Source organism: Pan paniscus, chromosome 23 (genome assembly GCF_029289425.2).
Source record: "Pan paniscus chromosome 23, NHGRI_mPanPan1-v2.0_pri, whole genome shotgun sequence".
NCBI classification, from domain to species: Eukaryota; Metazoa; Chordata; class Mammalia; order Primates; family Hominidae; genus Pan; species Pan paniscus.
In genome coordinates, this window is record NC_085927.1 from 53,378,747 (window position 1) to 53,401,153 (window position 22,407).

Below are 22,407 nucleotides of genomic sequence, written 5' to 3' on the forward strand. Positions count from 1 at the left end.
CTGCCTTTGTTCATGGTCCAGAACACATAGTCCTCCTGCACAAATAACAACCTTCCTGCGCCCAGCTATCACCAGACCCCCGGCTCGTAGAAAAACGCAAGGTAGCTCACTGCAACCTTGGTGTTTCCAGTACTGCACAAAGCCTTCTTCAGCACCCAGCACAAGCACCATCCTATAAAATCTCCAGCAAACCTCTGTCTCTTTGCAGTCAGCTTTTCTCTTGCTGACTTGCCCCTTGCACTCTTGCAACATATTTTCATACTTTTTCTAATACATCTGCCTTTTTTTACCTACAACTGTCTTGGTACACTCTTTTTACTGCCTGCACAACACTGGCCCCAGATAGTTGCTGCCCATGACAGACCCAGACCACATTACCTCCGGGATGCTCCAGGGAAGGGAGAAGGAGTGTGGGAGCCGAAGCGGAGTTGGATTTGATTTGAAAGGCAACAGTGACAGTATTTGTACCCTGATGAAAATGGTGTAATTCATAGTTGTTACATAAACAGAAGATTCCTGTGAATCTTCAGGAAGATTGAAAAACAAAATAACAAAACTGCAAGCATTTTAAAAATAGAGAACAGTCTTAAACTCTGTACCTTCTGGCCAGGGACTGGGCTGACGCTCAGCTGACGGTGTGCAGGGTGAGGACTGACTTGCGTTTCTTACCTGTTCGTCCGTCAGGATTTGGACATGGCGATTACAAATGGCCCTAAACTCCTCTCTGGAAATGGTGTTCATTTTCATGGTGTCAAAATTCTCAAACTCCTGGGTGATGGCATGGTAATGGGAAGTCACTGCTTTGTGGAGGCGAGCCAGGATGTCTCTGTCGGCTGTGGCCTTGGGAGAGGTAGGCGGCGGGCCTTTGGGCATTTTCTCAGCCCACTCATCAGCTGTCTGGACAAAATAAAATGGAAATTGATCCATGTGAGAAATAATCAACCACCTCTTGCTCTGGGCTCCTCACCCAGGGCAAGTTGCAGGGAGACCCAGCGTGGTGGAGAGGAGAGGCCAGAAGACAGCTACAGCCTGGAGGTGGGTTCAGGCAGCATCCAGCCCCAGGTCAGGCCCTGCTGAGCAAAAGCCTGGGTTTCCTGCCATGAAGGATCCAGCGAGTTCCCCATGGGGCAGAGCAGTGGCCATGGAAGGCTGGGCGGCCAGCATGGAGCCCAGCCCTGGGGAGGGCACACCGTTTACTCTCATCTATTCACGCCTTCAGGCTGTCTTTGGGTTCGATTAACAAACACAGTGCGAGCCTTCCCTGAGAGGCCAGGGAATGAACAGGGATTCGCACCCACATGCTTTCATTTCAGGATGCCAGTTTAGTTGATTACTCACAGTGGTCAACATTTGAAAGGGGGGTTTTGATGACTGCTGTGCCATTAGACTACAGCTAAATGTTCCTTGAAGCCTGAAAGTTTGTGAGACCCACAGGGACTTAATTCTGGGGAATTAAGTGCAGTGGCATCTGCTAAGGGTGACCTCCCCACAGTGGGCACAGGTCCCAGGCCCGGGTTAGTGCTCTGCCCCACTCCTTGGGCACTGGAAGTCAGGGGGTTGGAGTGTGGTTCAGGTCCTCATGACACTGTCCGTGGTGCTAAGGAGTCTGGAGGAGGGATGTGCATCTAGCCAGGGCTCAGAGATTTCCTGGGAGGAGGAGGAATTGGCTGTGGAGAAAGAGAGACAGCAGAAGGATTCTTTTACTGATGTGCTGGCAAGAGGGCTTGTGGCCAGGTGAGCTAGGAGGGGCCCGCAGAGGGCGGCATCCCACCTTCAGCATCTGCGGATGCTCACTGTGGCAGACACATATGACAGAGGGAAGAGCCAGCAAGGGAAGTTACTCAGTGAGCAGCAGCGGATGATGACAATTGCAAGGGGCCTTATCCTGGGGCCTGTCAGGAGGAGGCACTGGGGAGACTGGGCTCCACGTTGAAGTCAGGCTTGGGAAACTGGGGCCCAAGGGATGAAGCGAATGGGGCAGCAGAGTCTTGAGCCTCCTGCAAAGAGGCAGGGGTCAGGGGTGGGGGGAAATGGGCAGGGCCTGGGAAGCAGCTCTGACATGCATCTACTTGCTGCAATCAGAGGAAGGCTCCCAAAGCCAGGCCTGTGGCTGCTGCATCAACAGGGCAGCCCGTGGAGTATGCTGACCTGGAAGGGGTGGGGCTAGAAGATATGCGTGGGAGTCGGGAACAAGTGAGATTCCCAAGGTGACCACACAAGAAAGCTGTTCCTGTATGTGGGTATATTCTGAGATATACTGGGTTTCCCCACATCAAAACCCACCATGGCTGTGAGCTTTGATACCAGCTCCTACCATGCCCCTCAGTGCCATGCAAAGAGTTTCACCGGAGTATCACTTCTAACCCCTCAACTCCTATTAAAACTTGGTCATGTTTTATTTTAAGCAGCTCGACAGCAATGTATATATTAGATGTTACTGTGTTTTATGACAGAGAAGTCTGCATAATGTATAAAGTCTTTCTTACTTTCTGAAACTGTACCAAATACAGGATGCTGCTGGGAATGTCCTCAGAAATCTGAAGCTACACACATACACTCAAGCCAAAGCCCACCACATCCTCCACCATGTAAAGGCTAACGGAGCTTCTATACATCTTCATTTGGAGCCATGTGCGAAGTAAATGAATGTCTTTTTATTTTAGAAAATAAAAGTGATATTGCTGATGCATTTTGAGTATCTTTAGGATTCAAACAGTTGCAAATGCACTTCTCAGACCCAAATACACGAGCATGTCCCTAAGGGATGTTGGCATCAACAGAGTAGAGGAGCCTCTCCTGGACATAGAGCCATACCTCTCAGTCCATCCTTACGGTTTCAGACCTTCAGGGCCTGAGGAGGACAGGGCCTCATGTAAACATTACTGGAAAGAACACAGGTGGATGGAGCCCAGCATGGGAAGATGGGAATCCTGGGTCTGAGTCTAGACTCTGCCCCTACCCGGCTGTGTGCCCCTCCAGTAACTTGCTTACCCACTTTTTGCCTTGGTTTCCTCATCTACCCAGGAGGAATAAGGGTTCCCCTGAGATGATGTATATGAATGTTCTCTGAAAGTATTAAAGCATGAAACTAACTGGAAATACTATGAGTCTAACAACAGATATGGAAGAATTCTAACAAAGTATTATGTGCAACATTAGGTTAATATGCTCTAAACTCCAGATGAAATTGAACAGTTTTCTAGCAAAATTCAATTTAATTGAATTAGCAAATAAAGATTCAATTTAAATTGAATTAGAAAAGAAAGTATTTAAAGTATTAGAAAAGCCTGAATAGACAGGTAACCACAAAAGAAATGAAAAAGGCTGTTAAAAGATCTACTATCTATCATTAAAAAGGTGTTAAGCCCAGATGATTTTAAAGGCAAGCTGTATGGAACCCTTAAGGGATAGATAATTTTTACATTAGTCAAAATATTCCAGAACACAGAAAGAGTCATATTCCAATTATTGTATATTACACAAATACCAAAATATGATAAAGAAAACATGTCAAAAGAAAAAATAAAAGTCAGTCTAGTTATGGCCATTAGTGCAAAAATTCTAAAATAAAATATTAGAAATATTTAGCACCATATTTAAAAATAACACACCAAGATCAACTACGGTTTATTTCATGGATAAGAATGCAAGAATTGGCAAATCTTTCAATTCCTTACTTTAGTGAAGGCCACATGTCAACAGATAGCAGAGGCATTTGACAAAATTCAGCAGCTATTCCTGATAAAATGGTATAAAATAGAAATAGAATGGGATGGATGAACTATATAGAAATAAAACATTGTAAACATGAGTATTAATCAAAAATTATCTGTAAAGATTATATTAAATGAACTACTAAAGCATTAAAATCAGGAACAAAATAAGCATGCTTTCACTTCTTCTATTCATATTTTTAGAAGTTCCAGCTTTTGAAATAAGACAAGAAAATAAAATCAACATGTAAATGTTGAAAACTGGTATCATTATTTGTGGATATGACTGTACAGGTAGAAAATCTCAATGGCATTTAGGAAAGTGGCTGGATTCAAGCTAAAAATACAAAAAAGCAATGCCATTCTTTTATGGTCACTATAAGTAGTTCAGGATTGAGATGTGACAAAAATTCACAATCGCATTAATGACAAAGCAATTGAATACCTCTGGATAAATGCCATATGAAAGGTACATATGACACAGGCATACCTCATTTTTTTTTTGCGCTTTGCTTTATTGTGCTTTGAAGAAATTGTGTTTTTTATAAACTGAAGGATTGTGGCAACCCTGTGTCAAGCAAGTCTATCAGCGTCATTTTTCCAAAGTATGTGCTCATATCGTGTCTCCATGTCACAGAGAAATCGTTCATGAAAGAGACAGTCAATTGATGTGGCAAACTTCAATGTCTTATTTTAAGGAATTGGCAGTGCCACCCCAGCCTTCAGCAGCCATCAACATTGAGGTGGGACCCTCTACTAGCAAAAAGATTACAAGAAGATTACTTGCTGAAGGCTCAGAAGATCACCACCATATTTTAGTAATAAAGTATTTTTATTAAGCTATGTAATTTTTTTAGACATAATGCTATCACACACTTAATAGACTACAGTATAGTGTAAACATAACTTTTATATGCATCAGTAAATCAAAAAGTTCATTGACTCATTTTATTGCGATATTTGCTTTGCTACGGTCTGGAACCAAACCTGCAAAGTCTCTGAGATATGCCTGTATGAAGAAATGCCATATACATGGGCAAAGACTCCATGACTAAAACACCAAAAGCAATTGCAACAAAAGCCAAAATTGATGAATGGGATCTAATCAAAGTAAAGAGCTTCTGCATAGCAAAATAAACTATCATCAGAGTGAACAGGCAACCTACAGAATGGGAGAAAATTTTTGCAATCTACCCATCGGACAAAGGCCTAATATCCAGAATCTACAAGGAACTTAAACAAATTTACAAGAAAAAAAAACCCCATCAAAAAGTGGGCAAAGGATATGAACAGACACTTCTCAAAAGAAGACATTTATGTGGCCAATAAACATATGAAAAAAAGCTCATCATCACTGGTCATTAGAGAAACGCAAATCAAAACCACACTGAGATACCATCTTAATGCCAGTTAGAATGGTGATTATTAAGAAGTCAGGAAACAACAGATGCTGGTGAGGCTGTGGAGAAATAGGAATGCTTTTACACTGATGGTGGGAGTATAAATTAGTTCAACCATTGTGGAAGACAGTGTGGTGATTCGTCAAAGATCTAGAACCAGAAATATCATTTGACCGAGCAATCCCATTACTAGGTATATACCCAAAGGATTATAAATGATTCTACTATAAAGACACATACACATGTATGTTTATTGTGGCACTATTTACAATAGCAAAGACTTGGAACCAACCCAAATGCCCATCAATGATAGACTGGATAAAGAAAATGTGGCACATACACACCATGGAATACTATGCAGCCATAAAAAATAATGAGTTCATGTCCTTTGCAGGGATATGGATAAAGCTGGAAGCTATAATTCTCAGCAGACTAACATAGGAACAGAAAAGGATATACCACATGTTCTCACTCATAAGTGGGAGTTGTACAATGAGAACACATGAACACAGGGAGGGGAACATCACACACCGGGGCCTGTTGTTGGGTGGGGGGCAAGCGGAGGGAAAGCATTAGGACAAATACCTAATGCATGTGGGGCTTAAAACCTAGATGGCAGGTTGATAAGTGTAGGAAACCACCATGGCACATGTATACCTATGTAACAAACCTGCACGTTCTGTACATGTATCCCAGAACTGAAAGTAAAATTTAAAAAATGCCTGTATAAACAATGTGTATAAATAATATACATATTATATTACAGTTACTGAAGCAAGATTGGAATAAATAGACATATTATGTTCCTGGATATAAAGACTCACTTTCAAAAGAGAAAGCCTTTCTCAAGTTATAAATAAGCTTAATAAAATTCTAATAAAAATCTCAATGGATATTTGGGAGAATTATTAGACATATTGATATCAACATTGGTATTAAAAAATAACATGTGAGAATTACCATGAAATTTTTGGAAAAGGATAGGAATGAAGTTTTTGACTCACCAGATATTAAAGTTGCCATGAATTTGATATAATCAGAGTAATATAGCTAGGTTCAGAAATACACAAATATATCAATGTGCAACTACTCTGGCAGTGAGTGGGAACTAAGTCTCTACTGTGCTGAGCCCTTACATCATAAGGCCTGTTTGTTACAGCATTATAAAAGTGTTACAGAACAGTGTGGTCAACGTAAAGGTAACCTTGGGTAGGGGCAGCCGTGCTCTCAGGAGGGAACACCATGCCACAGATGCAACTGGCTGGGACATGGCCCTGGTTGGGGTGGCCACTGCAGGCCTCCTTGAGGAGGAAATGGCTGAGGTGGGTGCCACGGGAAGTGCAGGTGGAAAGAGATTAAAAACCCAGCGTGGGAGGTAACATTATCCTCCTCAACAAGCATGGACGTGAAGGTCCGGGAGGCCGAGAAATGCCTGAAGTCACAGAACCAACAGAGTGGCGCCCGGATTCTACCCAGGCTCCTGGCCTGCAAACACATGCTTTCCTAGACGTGCAGAGAGCTGCAGCCAGGGTCCAGGTCATGGTGATAGGTCCCCGCCCTCACCTGGGGAGGCAGGGGACGGACACAGGTGTTGCCACGGAGAAGCAGAAGCAGCCCAACTGCGTGGCAGCGTGGGGAAGGTGCTGGGCACCTATCAGCCTCCATTGCATGGAGGTGGCTGGCCGCCCGTGCAAATACTCTTTTCCTGCTTGCAAAAGGAAGTATTGCGTGTTCACTATAGAAAACTTAGAAACTACAGGCTGGGTGCAGTGGCTCACACCTGTAATCTCAGCACTTTGGGAGGCCGAGGTGGGTGGATCACAAGGTCAGGAGTTCGAGACCAGCCTGGACAATACAGCGAAAGTTCGTCTTTACCAAAAATACAAAAATTAGCCCCGCATGGTGGCGGGAGCCTGTAGTCCCAGCTACTCAGGGGGCTGAGGCAGAAGAATTGCTTGAACCCAGGAGGCAGAGGTTGCAGTGAGCCGAGATCGTGCTACTGCACTCCAGCCTGGGCAACAGAGCGGGACTCTGTCTCAAAAAAAAAAAAAAAAAAAAAAAAAAGAAAGAAAGAAAGAAAACTTAGAAACTACAAAAAGGCACAAAGGAAAAATGATCACTGAAAACCCCGCCCCCCTCAGCCACCACTGTCATCGCCTCAGAGCAGAAGGGAGGAACCACCGACCTGGGGTCCCCAGGCCCCATGGATGCTGCCACCCAGAGAACCACACCGCCCCGCCCCCACACACCCAGTTGCTGGTGGGAGAGCGCCTGGGTTTTCCATCAAGGGCATTTTGGCTGAGAATCTGTTAGGCGCCGTATTCTGGTTCCCATTTCACTTTTTAGCAAAGCTGCTCAGCCGCCGCCAGCCTCGCTCGAGTGACTGGAGACGCCAGGGAGGAACAGATGGCTCTTGGTCTGGCGCTTCTGTGTCCCTGGCACTTCTCACGTGATCATTATATCTGAATGGGGGAAAAAATAATGCTTTTTCTATAACTAGAAGAAATGTTTCTCCTAATCAAAAAAGACACCACTATCTTCAGATGCAAATGACACGTTCCAATATTAACTGCGCTTTACATCAAAGGCCCCCTCAGGACAGAAATCACAGCTGCAACAGGAAAAGCAGGGCTGCAGGGAAGGCGGGGGCTCGGCTGGGCCTGGTCCGTGCTGGGCCCGAACACCTCACACTCCCCAGCTTATCTGGCAAAGATGAGCTCCTGGCTGCTTCTGGTGACGTTTAAAGTTCAACAAGCAAACAAACAAACAAAATGGAGTGCAGTCATATGCACTCTAGGTCTGACCTCAACAGAGAACCATTTACATGTTTTCAAGGGGTTTTATTTCAAGTATTCAAAGATATTCATGGGACCTTGTTTGAGCAAACAATTGCCCTTCTAGATGTGGCAAAGACAGCCCACCACTACCAGAAGGAAAATTCTTGGCCCCTTTGTGACTACACCGTAATATTGGCAAAATACATAAAAGAAATAATGTCCCAATACATGAAGTATACAGTCATCAAAGAGGCTACTCACACCCCACTTTGATGGGGTGCTTCTCAGCTTCAAATGTATCCATGTATCTCGCTAGTAAAAAGCAAGTCACAGCTTCAGAATCTAAACCCCTGGTTCTAAAATCCTGCCATGACATAGGAATCACCCAAGAGGCTGCCCCAACAGCCACAAGTTCTGGGTGGGGGGTGGGAGGGAGGCAGCCCGGTCAGGGGTGGGAGGGAGGCAGCCTGGTGGGGGGTGGGAGGGAGGCAGCCCAGGTCAGGGGTGGGAGGGAGGCAGCCCAGGTCAGGGGTGGGAGGGAGGCAGCCTGGTGGGGGGTGGGAGGGAGGCAGCCCGGTGGGGGATGGGAGGGAGGCAGCCCAGGTCACAGGTGGGAGGGCAGTAGCCCAGTGGGGCATGGCCTGCTGTCTCTATTATTGTCCTTGGCTCTGCTCAGGGTCTCTCCGGGTAGGCACAGCACGGCCGCCTGCTGCTATCTGGGAAGAGCCCTTCAGGGAGGCACAGTGCTGGGATTCCCAGCCCAGGTCCTGGCCTCCGGCACCAGGGCCAGACCTGCCCTTGTTCAGCGCCTCACAGGGTGCGCTCCTGAGCAGCAGGCAGCACCAGTAACCAAGCGCCGCCTGCCAGGGCAGAAGGAACGCGGCCAGGGCCAGCCTAGGCTGGAAGAGGCGGGCTTGGGCCTGAAGAGTGGGGACAGCCCATCATAAACCCAGGGCTCAGGCTGCCCCTATCTTGTTACCTTGGGTAAGATGCACCCCTAAATTGGCCTCCCTGTCCTCACTGGGGTAAAGTGGAAATAAAAACAGCCACCTCTTTGGAAAGTACAAGAGGGGAGGACTGCTTGAGCTCAGGAGCTTGAGACCAGCCTGGCAACATGACAAAACCCCATCTCTACAAAAAATACAAAAATTAGCTGGGCAAGGCATGCACCTGTGGTCTTAGCTACTTGGGAGGCTGAGGTGGGAGGATCACTTGAGCTTGGGAGGCTGACGCCACTGCGAGGCCTGATCTTACCACTGCACTCCAGCCTTGACGACAGAGCAAGACCCTGTCTCAAAACAAAAACAAAACCAAAAACAAACCAGCCACCTCAAGGGCGGGCCTGAGATTTCACCAACACAACCCTCAAGGCATGTGGCCCAGAGCCTGCCGCGCTGCTGCTGCTGCTGGTGATTACAGATATTTCTGCAGGAGTTGGGAACTCAGAGAGACGTGGGTTAAGTCTCTTCCTGGCTAACACCAGGCTATCATGAATGATCAGAGGATGGCGCATCCTGGTGCCCATTACTGCCTGCAGCTCAAACCACCCAGCCAAGGAGCTGGAGGCACTTCTAAGGCAGAAGCCAGGTCTGAGACTTGGTCATAGGAGCCCAGGCACACAGTGGCCATGCCACAGAACTGTGTCTCTTGACCGGTGAGCTCTGGGCAGCAGGGCTGTGGGGGTCCAATCACAGGCTCCAATTGAGGCGAGGGCCCAGTGCCACCATCCTCTAGCTGCAACTCACTAAGGCAATCACTTCACCTCTCCGGGCTTCCGTCCTCCATCTGAGAAATGGGGATAACCACACCAGTTAGAACTACCCTGCCAGAGTCACTCCGGGAAAAGACAGGCATCTTCCAGGACATCCCCCATGCACTTTAGGAAGGAGCTGTTGGCCAGGCACGGTAGCTCACACCTGTAATCCCAGCACTTTGGGAGGCTAAGACGGGTGGATCACTTGAGGTCAGGAGTTCGAGACCAGCCTGGCCAACATGGCGAAACCCCGTCTCTACAAAAAATACAAAAATCAGCAGGGTGTGCTGGCCCACACCTGTAATCTCAGCTACTTGGCAAGCTGAGACATGAGAATCGCTCCAACCTGGGAGGCGGAGGCTGCAGTGAGCCAAGACTGTGCCACTGCACTCCAGCCTGGGTGACAGAGCAAAACTATGTCTCAGAAAAAAAAAAGAAAAAAAAAAGAAGGTGCTGTCCTCCCTGGCGTCTGAGATAAAGGCAAATTAACTTTTGTCCTGCAAGGAACTCACCTGTGTGGCGGGGAAAGCTCTAAGGGAGAAGCTTCCTTACTCAACCCAAGCCAGGGGCGGGAGCAAGCCCTGAGGTGAGAGTTAAGCCCAGTGCAAGAACTGGCTAGAGAGGGGAGGGCAGGCTCCCTAAGGGTCAAGAGAACCTGAAATTGTTGTTAGTTCACATTCGGTTTTATTGTCCTCCTGTTTCAGCAGCTCTATCAGGTGGCCCCAGTAAAGAGCCCTCTAATATCCTGTCAGTATGTCCAGCCTTGTTCTTGGCTGGCTTTAAAATCAGTTTTCCACCAAATTGTATCCTGAACGACTTCTATGGATGATCGGGAAGAGAGAACTTCATAGAAGGGGGTGGTAGACTTGTCAACTAAAGCCTCAGAGCTGGAGAGGCAGCAGTGCACATGCGTTTGCTTTCTTGGGGTCTGTCGCCTCCATGGCCCCCCTGCTTCTGTTCACCCTGTGTGCATGCCCTTTGCCGGGGGGGGGGCTTTGTGGCGGCTCCCACTATAGAAGCTGAGAGTATTTCCCCACCCTTTGGCTTTGGATTCTGCCATATGTCATGCTTTGGCCAGTGGAATGTGGGTAATTACAATGTGATGGAAGGATGAAGGAGCATTTGCATAATGGGGCAAGCCCTCTTGCACCTACACCATTGCCTTAGAAGACAGGCTCTGGCCATCACACAGGACCAAGGAGGAGAATGACAGAGATGAAGAGCAGAGTCATCCTAGCCAAGATGGCAGAGCTTAGCCCAGCCTAGATCAGCCCCCACAGCTGTGAAAACTGAATGAATGGATGTTATTGTTTCGTGGCCCTGAGGGTTTATGGTTGCTTGTTACATAGTGATAGCTGACTGCTACAGTTCTGGGTTTCTAATGAGTAAGAAGTAAAAAGGGATGAGCTTAGAATACAGACAGGACAAGTAAGCTGTTGAGCACAGATGGCTTTTTAGTCATCAGCGTTCCATGAAATGGACAAATTGCAAAGGGGCTTTGTGGCCCTTGGTGAGTATCCAAGATGGCGGTCACCCACCCTAGAACAACAGGTTGTGACAAAGTGGTTAGCAAGGTCCATCTAGCTGCTAGACTAGAAATATATCTGCATATTAATGTAATTATGAAGGTTATAATTAGCTCATCTGACTGTATGATTCATATACTAAGTTTTGTTCTGAATACTTACAGAGACAATTATATGGTTTTTTTCTATGATTCCTTACAGGAGAAAAAAAAAAAGTCCTGAAACTTCACACAGAATAAGAACTCAGCAGGTAGCAAAAACTCCTAATTAGAAACACTCAGTAAAGAACTCCTCACTTCCTTTTAAAGAATGGTGTAATTACTTCTAAGAATTGAAAAATTACTTCATTTTATCAAATATTTTGATTAGCAAAGAAATTAATTGTACTGTATCTTCATTTGTATTTACAGTGAATAAATGAATGCTAAAAATAACAACAGCAGGAAAACTGCCTGTCAAAAAAAAAAAAGATAAAACATTAAAAAATCCAGATGAAAATAAAGTGGAAGCTCTGAGGAAGCTGCCTGCTACAGACCTCGCTGCCGGATCAAGAAACGGACGCTGGCCTCCAAAGGGCTCAGCACATGCCTGAGGGGAGCCTCTGGTGCATCAGGAGGTCGGGCCCAGGTTATTGCCTGATGGGAGTAGATACTCCAGCACGCTGTTTGCACAAGTGAGGCAGTTTCACCAGATTTCCAGGCGCAGTTCCAGGCTTTCTGGTGGCATAACTGCTGCCCAGGCGTGGGATCTCTTACCACACAAGGATTCCTTCTGGGCAATGAACAATAGCTAATCTGAAGATTCCAGAACTTCCTTTGCAAAGGCCATCAGTCAAGTCAAGCTTCAAGTGAATTCAACCAGTGCTTACTGAAAACTGACCCCAGAGTACCAGTGGCCTTCCTTCCTGCGTCTCCTTTACCCAGGCACTGAGCTGGGCAACAGGGAATCTTCTCTGGTCCTCACATCACCCTGCGAGGCAGCCACAGCTCTCCCTGCTGTACAGACAAAGTAAGTAGGGCTCAGTTCCAAGCTCCTGCCAGCCGGTGCTGGAAATGGAGACTGTTTGACTCCAAAGCCATGCTCCTCCGATTTCACCCAAGTCCAACCACCTACCACATGTGCAAGAACACAGAAGCCTCCTGAAAATCCCAACTCAGCAACACTGACCAGGGCCCATGACGTGCCAGGCACACTCACAGGCAGGAGCAACAGAGCAGTGAGCCAAAACCCCCACTCCTGAAGAAGCTCATGTTTTGAGACGCCCACCCACTTTCCTCCTCTGCAAATGAGGCTCCTTGTCCCCACCACAAGCCTGAACCCCAGGGCCTGGCCCAGAGCCAGGCACACATTCTCATTCTCACTTGCTGAATGTTGAGTGTTGAGATTCGTCCAGTCCAGTGCAGCATCCTGAGCCAGAACATAAGCAGCCACACTACAAGTTACCTTCCTGGGTGTGTGATGACAGTTAAGATGCTGGTAACATCTGTATTTTGGATTTTCTCTGCAAGACTTACTTGGGACAATACATTCTTGGATTGGTACCTGGCTTCTTGATAGGATCATGACCTCATAGAATCACTGGTGTGACTCAACTCTGATGCTTAATTGATCCACAAATGATTGTCGTGGCTCTGGAGGGACCAAATGAACGGGGAGCCTGCCTGGGCTGGTTGCACCGTTGTCCATTTAGTTTGAATATATAGAGGGCTTCCCGTGGAGGCTAGGAATCAAGAAGAATCCTGATCCGGGTTCAGGGGAATGAGGCGGGAGTGCTCTGAGGATGCCAGAGCGGTGATTAACACAAGGCAGGTGCTGGAGGAGGTGAGCAGTGTCCCCTGCACCATGCATTTCCATGGGGCCTGGCTGAGGTCCTGCCACGGGGTGTGCTGCATAGGGCTGGGGCACAAGGGAGAATGAGAACTCATCCCTGCCCTGGGGGACATGGGACTCCCAGGTTTGAGAAAATTCAACCACACAAATTAAAACGATTACCAGAAATTCTGTCTGATGTGCTTCTTCCAACTTCACCAACAGGTTCACGATAGCCTTGTCTTCTGCCTGACACAGCTGTGTTTGAAAGGGGGCTTCTCCAGTGGGGAAGGGGGCCCATGTGACCACCCTTCACAGGGCCCAGGTGGGGAAAGCCTGGTGTGGCCCCCTCACATTCCTGCAAGAGGCATCAGAAACTGTGCCTCCCTCCCTTTGGTGGCTGGCCCTGTGCTACTTCCGGCAGAGCTTGCCTGGCACATGCCGAGTTCCTACCCTGTCCATGCTACTGGGAACCGGGGTTGGAGGGGGACTCATACTCCTTTCTAAAGGGAGGCTTCAGAGCCAGGCCAGACCCAGGACGCATGCATGGAAGAGCTGCAGTGTCGCCACAGCCAATCGGGACTTGGGAGAAAGTTTGAACAGCAAAAGAATAACTCTGTAGCACGCTAAGTGAGAGTGAATCTCAGCAGCCTGTGCAACCTCCTTGCCAACTTTCCGTGATGATGCGACTTTCATTCTGTTGCTTTTATCACTACAGCTGGCTTTAAGGAGGTGATCCATATTAGTGCAGATACTGGGACAGTGCTAGGACCCGTGTAGACACAGAAGCTCTACAGGAAGCAGACACCACCCATGCCAAGGTCCCTGGGCTTCCCCCAGGAGGGCAGCAAGCTTACCAAGCTCAAAGGCTGAGGAGGAGAAGTGGATGCATCGGGTCTGCCTGGTTCCCACTGGACCACCACGTGACGATGCCTGTAGGCCCTGCTGGGTGGCCTGCGATAATACTCCTTCTGCCTTAGCGTGGCACAAGGGGCCTAGCAGCCCCTGCACCCTGGCCTGTCTCCAAGGCCCCCCTGAGAGTCCAAGTCAGCCTGAGTTACCCCTCAAGACTTGCCACAGTGCCACCAACCTACAGGATGGCAGGTAGTGAATTTTGCATTGGCAAGTAGAGAGTGAAATCCAAGGGAAATAGTTAAAATCGCTGAAATTACATCAAGAAGACTTAGCTTTTCTTGCCATCAAGAGCAAGGGTAAATAACAGTAATGCTAATATCTTAATAATTTACTTAATTTATTTACAATTATCTTAGAGCCCTTTCCTGAAAACGAAACTTCCCCATTCTTTACCATATTCATTGAAAATACGTAGACACCATTATATTTACAATAAAAAGAAAGATAAATTGGAGTAACACTGTTGGCAGCGAATATAAATATGATGTTCATAAAAGATTACAAACATTTTGATGTACTTTACCATCCCTTTGGTTGAAAACTACATTCTTCAATTCTCTCTTGGAACAAAAAACCTCTTCAAGTTATTTAACATATAACTGAATGACTTTCGAGATTGTATATTTCCACACAAAGTGAGGAAAGATCTCATTGGCTCTCTGCTTGCTAGAATGTGACAAAATAATTACTCTGTATTGAATAAGGATGTGTTTTGTTAAAAAATTCCATTATTTCCATGGTAATAAAGTGGAAAGATTTTATATGGGTTTCTACTATGTCTTTTAAAAATTCTATTTCTGCACTGAGCGTTATTTTTATACTCACTGAAGAAACTGAAATTGCACTTTAAGATTTAAGGGAAATGTTAAACAGGAACGATTTTCTAAAAACAAGGTGATACTCTACACTTTGCACATGGCACTTTGAATGTAAAATGTTTTTCTAGAAGTGAAGAACGGGTATTTGCTGGGGAGAGAAATCCAGATGATGTTTTCCCAGTTTGTGGGAATCTCATGAGAAGGTGTGTGTGCTGCCGTTTAGGTCTTCTCTTTTTTTTTTTTTTTTTTTTCCTGTTCGGCTTTTTCACCAAGCCACTGGGTAGCATTTTTGCTTCGATGCCTTGTTCCTCCTTTATGCCTTCTAGGCCAGCGCTTCTCATCTTGAAAGGGGATGTGATGGCTTCCAGGCGCATGGGACCAACTCCTTGCTCCCGTCTGAAAAGACACACGTCGCCTTCCCTTCCCGGAAGCTCGCAGGCCTCTGTGCCCCCTGGGCTGGTTCTCAAGGCCAGGACAGTGCCAGGAGGATGAGCCCCAGGCCTTCTGCACAGCAAGAGCCCTGGACTCCCCCACCATGGAGCCCTGGGGCGGGCTGGTCTGCAGAGCAGCGGCCTGGGACCTGCACTTTAAGAAGCGCTGTCTGATTTGAGTGGTGCTTAACGAAGCAGTATGAGGAAGGAGCAATGACAGGGGAGGACTCATGGTCAAGCCACACAGCAGGGGCAGGAAGCCCGCGGCCCTTGCTGGGAGAAGAGCTCAGATCATTTTCACGTGCTGCTGTGACAGGCCGAGGAGGCTTAAGAATAATAGCAGTTTTGGAAGACAGATTTGATGGCATACCCAATATAAGAAATGGATTATGAGTAGGTGTAAAATTGTCATCTTTACTCTCTGTGTGCTTTCAGTTTACTCAAGGTCTTAGGCAATGTCTTAACTACAATTCCAGTTTTTCTCTCTCTGAGAATGGATTGCTTTGGCTGGGGATTACTCACGGTGAACTTGCTTTGCGGGGAGAGTTGCCGACTGTCTTAATTACATTTTGGTAATCTCCTTTTAATTACTTACCTCCTGTGCATCCCCCAGAGGAAAAGGATGGGTGGTATCATATTTAATGAGCTTAAGGATGATGCATTAACTATTCCTATTATTCATTACTTCTTTTCCCTTCTATTAGAAAAACACAACAACTTGGGGTTAAACTGGAGAAGTTAATGATGAATGCAGTCTGGGGTTCTTCCCCGGCTGCCGTCCCCTGCAGCTGCCCTGGAGGAGGCTGTCTGGCTCCCTCGCTCAGAAGTCCTCAGTGATTCTTCTTTATTCAGACAAAGGGACCTAAACTCTGCAGCCAATGTTGCAGGACGCAGGTGGTCTGTCTCTGCCACCACCTCCTGCTCCCGATGGCAAACAAACAGGACAAAAGGAAACTCTCACCTACTCTGTCATTTACTACAACCAGAACTGCTTGCGGTCACCCCTTGCTCTGCGGTCACCCCTCTCCTCCTGCCATGTCATGTTCCTTGCAGTTTCACGCTGCCCTTCCAGCCCAGAAATCATTTGCTCAAGGATTTACTCGTCCTCCTGGTAAATGCATGCTTTTCCGATTTGTCTGAGCTCAGGTGTTAGCTTCTCGGCCAGGCACATCCTCCTAGGCCAATTTAGGGGGTTGATCCCATTGAATTCCCAGAAAACAGATCGCACACTGATGGGACAGGGCAGGAGGTGGCCGGTGCAGGGATGCGTGCTGCAGGGACAGTGCCACCTCTGCATCCACGGTTCCTAGTCCACCGTGGTTAGTCCCTGTCTGAAGCACATTTCTCCTCTTCACTCTTGCTGCAATTTTCTCATGAGGATGTTGAGCAGGTGCTTCTGGAGGTGAAGGCAACTCTTTGTGATGCGAACTGGGCAGAACTAACCAATGTTGCAGGAGGCAAGCTGACAGCACATAAAGCTTTAGGAATGTTCTCTCCTTGGTCCAGCAATTCCAGGATCAGCAGAGGCTCCTTGCGACTCGTGCATGAGGACACTCAAGCCTCGCTGAGGTGGGACAGCAGACATGGAGCTTCAAGCCCAGTCTTCTCCACTTGCAGGTCCTTTAGGGGTATCTTGCTATAGCTCCTGAGCAGCCCAAGACAGTCCCCATGTCACTCAGAGTCAAAGCCAAAGTCTTTACAAGGACCCCAAGCCTACGGCCGCCTGGCTCCTTCGCTCCCTGGCCCCATCTCCTTAGACCTCTCCTTCATCTGCCCCCAAACCAATTGGCCCCTTCCTGTGGATGCCATCGCACTAGCGGTGCCGGCCAGTCCCTTGTCCGATGTCACTGCTCACTCCCTCCCCTCCTTGTCGCTCGGATGTCGCCCCTCGACAGGCCCTCCCTTCTGCTCTGCTCCATTTTTCTCCCAGCTGCTGCTGGAACCTGACATGTGACTGAGTCACTCACTCCTGCTCTGTCCCCCTCGCTAGAATGGGGGCTTCTGGAGGCAGGGACTGCATTTGTTTACTTTGCTGCTAAACCTGGCACCCAGCTCAGCACCTGGTACACATGGGCCATAGGAAACACGTGTCATGAGAGAGTGAATGAACCCACACGATGGAATGGCACATGCTAGATGGAATCCATGCTTTAGAGGAAAATGAAGACCCCAGAGAATGCCAGTGCTACCACAGGAGGCGAAAAGGCAGGAGAGAACAGGCCAGGGGACCCCGGAGGTGAGGCCAGCGGAGCTGGAAGAGGAGAGTGGGATCCCTCATCTATCAAATCAGCACATTGGTGAATAACGCCTAAGACTGATCATTTAGGAAATGGCAGGGTAAGAATATTATTGAGAGACAGGAATATATGCAGCTGAAGAAACAGCAAAAAAACAAAATAAAAGTGATTGTTCTTGGGGAGCAGGACTGGAGGTTAAATGGGTGAGTCAAGTGATCTCTGTTTTTAAATCTTTTGCAACAATTCAATTTTATTTCTATATGGGCATATGTTACTTTGATACAAATGAAAAATGTTTGTTAAAAAAAAGACTTGCAAGAGTTCAGAACACAACCCCCAAACTCAGCAGTATACATGGTCTGTCTCAGCCCCACTCCTAAAGGACATTCATATAATAAAAAGGGGCCGGGCACGGTGGCTTATGCCTGTAATCCCAGCACTTTGGGAGGCCGAGGCTGGTGGATCACCTGAGGTAGGAGTTTGAGACTAGCCCGACCAACATGGAGAAACCCCATCTCTACTAAATATACAAAAATTAGCCTGGCATGGTGGTGCACACCTGTAATCCCAGCTACTCGGGCGGCTGAGGCAGGAGAATCGCTTGAACCCAGGAGGTGGAGGTTGTGGTAAGCCGAGATTGTGCCATTGCACTCCAGCCTGGGCAACAAGAGTGAGTCTGTCTCAAAAAAATAAATAAATAAATAAAAAAGGACTGGGCACAAACATGCCAAAGTATTAATACTAGTTGTCCCAAGGGGTGATTGTAATTATTTTCTTCAAATGTATCAGCATATTCCAAACAGTATATAATGGACATAAACAACTTCTACGAATGTCAGCTTAAATCATATGAAATTGTCAATATTCAATCATTTATGACTTTAAAAATGGTAATTTCATACAGTCCAACCCAATAGGACAGAATTACTTAAAATATATATAAGGGGCTGCTTTTAAGATCAATAAAACTATTCCTATCCCTTGACTCCAGTTATTTTATTTCTTGGATCTTTCCTAAGGAATGAACCCAACATGTAGATAGAGATTTACATGCAAAGTGTTCACTGTAAATTACAGAGGCAAAAGCTGGAAAATAAAATCCTAAATGCTTAAAAATAAGGGAGTGGGTGGAATGTTATATAGACCTTTTAGCTGATGTTTGGGAAATCTTTAAGTGACACGGTACAATTTAACGTTAAGTGAAAAAAAAGCAGGATACATGAATATATATACACTGTCATCTCCACTATGTAAAAAAATGCATTAGAAAAAAAAAAAAAACTTCTTTAAGGCAGGGTAGTGCATAGAAAGAACACCAGCTCTGAAGCCGAACCCTCCGGCTTGCCACTCCTTGCTGAGCTCAGGTGGCTACATGACTTCTGGGAGCCTGTCTACTCCGCCTTCCCCAACAGGCATGACAGTGAGATGAGAAATCGCAGGTGAAGGGCCCAGAGCTTAGTAGGTGCTCACCAAATGGTGGCCAAGGTTGTTCTTGTCATCATCCCCATCATCGTGGGGTCTAGATTACTGCTATCCTTTTTTATGTATATTTTTTGCATTGTCCCCAATGTCTCCCATGAATATGTATTCCTTTTAAAATGACAAAAAAAATATAATCATAAAAATAGCAAGGGTCACTATAAAACAAGAGCAAAGACAAGCCACGGACCAGCAGAAGGTATTTGTGACGCACATGACAACCAAGGGCTTAAAGCCTTTCAGGTCATTTGTAGACAACGAGACCTGAATAGTTGACAACCCATCAAAGTGTCTGACCTTACTAAGGATCAGATGGTAGAAGTTAAAATGTTTAACAATACCAAGGGACGGCAGGGATGTGGAGTGTCAGGAACTCCCCTGTACCACTGGTGGGGCTGTACACTGTACAACCACTTAGGAGAATGCTGGCCGTTTCTGAGAAGCTGAACATGGACCCGCCCTCCCGTCAGCAATTCCATGCAGAGTAGCTCCAGTGTGTGCACACAAGGAGACAGGCACAGAAGGGTGACTGGTGCTTTGCTTGTAATGAAGGAAACTGAGAACAACCTGCATGTTCATTAGCAGGAGGGTGATGACCGAATGGCAGCATGTTATTCACAATCATATATTCAGTTAATAGACTGTTTTTGTTGTTGTTGTTGTTGTTGTTTGTTTGTTTGTTTTGAGACAGAGTCTTGCTCTGTCACCCAGGCTGGAGTGTAGTGGTGCAATCTCGGCTCACTGCAACCTCCGCCTCCTGGGTTCAAGTGATTCTCCAGCCTCAGCCTCCTGAGTAGCTGGGATTACAGGCACCAGCCACCACATCCAGCTATGTTTTTTTTTTTTTTTTTTTGGTATTTTCAGTGGAGATGGGGTTTCATCATGTAGGCCAGGCTGGTTTCAAACTCCTGACCTCAGGTAATCTGCCCACCTCGGCCTCCCAAAGTGCTGGGATTACAGGCATGAGCCACCGACTTTTTATAGCAGCTTAAGTGCATCAACTAAAGCCAACATATTAACATGGATAAATCTAAAATACATTACTATAAGAAAAAATAAGTGCAGATACAACATTCAATATAATATCACTTACATAAAGCTTAAAGGCATGCAACACAATAGTGTATTTTGTTTAGAAACATCCATCTAAATGGCAAAGATGAAAAAAAATCACAAAAACCACAGTGTTTAGGAACCTGGAGTCAGGCTTACAAACCAGCCCCATTACTCACTAGCTGGGTGACTGTGGATAATACTTAATGTCTCTGTGCCAAGGCCTCATCTCTCAACTGGGGATAGTAACAGCTTGTATCTCATAGTGACCTCAACGTGATTACACATGTTAATATATATACAAAGGACTAGAAATAGTGGCAGGTACATAGAAGACATGCTATAGTGTTTGCTGCTGTTATTATTAACCTGAAACCTTAAAAATGTTCATGCTGTTTGCTTTAGTAATCTCATTTCCCAGATCATCTTCTGGGATCTAAGACTCCTTAGAACGCTAAATCAACCAGAGAAAACAAGCTGCCAAACCTCTTTGAAAAATAAAATAAAATAAAATAAAAATTTCCAACAAAGTAAAGGATGCATATTCACCTTCTAATACTCTGTATATAATTTATACCAGTTTTTCATTTAGAATGAGCTAATTACATGAGGTGATTGCCAATTTATCTGATATGGTTCTAATCAATTATCCATTTTGTAAAAACTAATTTTAGCTCATTTTCAAAGAGATGCTTATGTGCTGCAGACATTCTTACCTCCTCAAGGAAACAGCTAAAGTTCTGGAGAAAATATTTCCAATTTATACAGGGGGTTAGATGAATTCTTAGTTTCCTCAAAAAATAATGATACTGATTGTCCGTTAGTTTGTAACAGAAATCCTTAAGAACTTGTCCGAATTCTGTAGCCTTTACAAATCCTGTATCCTCTTTATCCAATGCAGAAAATGCCTAAAAAGAAAGAAAAGAAAAAAAGATGGCAAATCCTACTGTCAAATGAATACTTCTAAAACACTTTCCTTAAGTACTGTTTCTGCTGAATGCAAATGAAGCCTAGTATATAAAAGTACCTTGCAAATTCTAAATTACTAAATAAATGCACCATTATTGAAGGACTGAGACAAGTACGATATGAACGCAGTATGGGAGCTTATGAGTTCTAGAGGAAATTTGCCTTACTTGCTCCTATTTGGATGTGAGGAGGAAGGAGAATAAAGAGGAATCCTGGCCCCAAGCACCCGTAACCTTCCTGATGGAAGCCTTGCCCCTGCTCCCAGGATCCCTGTTTTACAGAGCAGAGCAGAGAGCAACTTGCTCAAGCTCTCTTGACCCTTACATTCTACTTCCTTTAAGTGTTAATTAGTTGTAACAGGAGGCTCAGGAGAGACCCCACCGCATCGCATCAGGGCTGGTGTCTCAAGGCAGGAGTCTGACTTTGGGAGCAGCTGGGAGGAGGGATCAGGGGACCACCCTGACCCCACCCCTGTCCTTCACAGCCAGGCTTGTGTGCTGAGGCTGCTGTCCTTTCCTGAGTCTCGGCCAGAGCCTGAGTGGCCTCGCATCATGAGAAGCTGCCCTGGGTCTGCACTGGAGCGGCGGGGGCACACGTTGCGAATCCTACAGTAGAGTAGTTAAACTGAAAAAGTGCAAAAATGTGCTATAAAAAGAAAGCACATTTTTTTTCCATCTGTCGAAATAAAATCATTCATTTTTATTACACCAGGAAATCTGCATCCAGGGGTAGATTAAGATCTTTTTTAAAGGAAGAATTTAGCATGCCTGCAAACCCCACACCCTTGTAGTTAATTCTCATTCGGGGCTAATTAGGCACGCCCCATTGGCCCAACAGGGTGATGGCATATGTGTAATCAAATTAACCTTAAAACATCAGATAGCTTCACATTTTCATGTAGTTCGTGGTAACACGAGGTAGCTGTGTACGTGGGAAATCCCCTAGCCGGGAGTTGTTCTGGGAACCTGGGCTCTGCTGCCCACCATAAGTCCTGAACCTCTCTAAACTTTAGCTTCTTTACTGTAAAGATGGACTTAACTCAGAGGGCAGGTGTAAGTTTTCCTAAGTTTACTGGAAAATGCCCCCATCCAGGTACCTGGCCCGTGGGGATCTCAAATGTTAAGGAGAACGATCATAAGAATGAACACAGACAACTGTGCCGCAGGGGCAATGGCAGCGGCAGGCTCAGGTGTGAAGAGGAGCCTCCTGCGAAGCTCAGCTGGCTGGGCTGCCCCTCCTCACTCCTTCCCTCCCCACTAATCCCTCACACTGCACCGGGACTCCGGAGCCCACCTTGCTTCCCTACACCAAGGAAATTGGGATGTGATTTACAAAAAAAAAAGTTTAAAATAGATCTCAGGAGTGGAGAGTGAGTGATTCCCACCTCCAAGAGTCTGATACCCTAAAAGGGTCACTAGCCTTGATTTCTTCAAAAGTCAAGACACTAACTAAGGTTGATCCTCAGAAGAAGTCATGGGCAGTAGACATCACATCTCTAGTAAAGATCTTCAGGACTTCAATTCTTCA

The 22,407-nt window shown here is 46.2% G+C and overlaps 1 protein-coding gene across 2 annotated transcripts in view; it reads right to left on the minus strand.

Moving 5' to 3' along the window:
* EFCAB6 (EF-hand calcium binding domain 6) overlaps positions 1–22,407 on the minus strand; it is a 293,210-nt gene that overhangs the window by 32,315 nt on the left and 238,488 nt on the right. For both annotated transcript variants that reach the window (XM_055105420.2, XM_055105421.2), the window contains exons 27-28: positions 20,628–20,819; positions 670–897 (exon numbers count right to left, since the gene is read on the minus strand). In XM_055105420.2, coding sequence (XP_054961395.2) covers positions 670–897; positions 20,628–20,819 — 420 coding nt within the window. The remainder of the gene's footprint in view (positions 1–669; positions 898–20,627; positions 20,820–22,407) is intronic.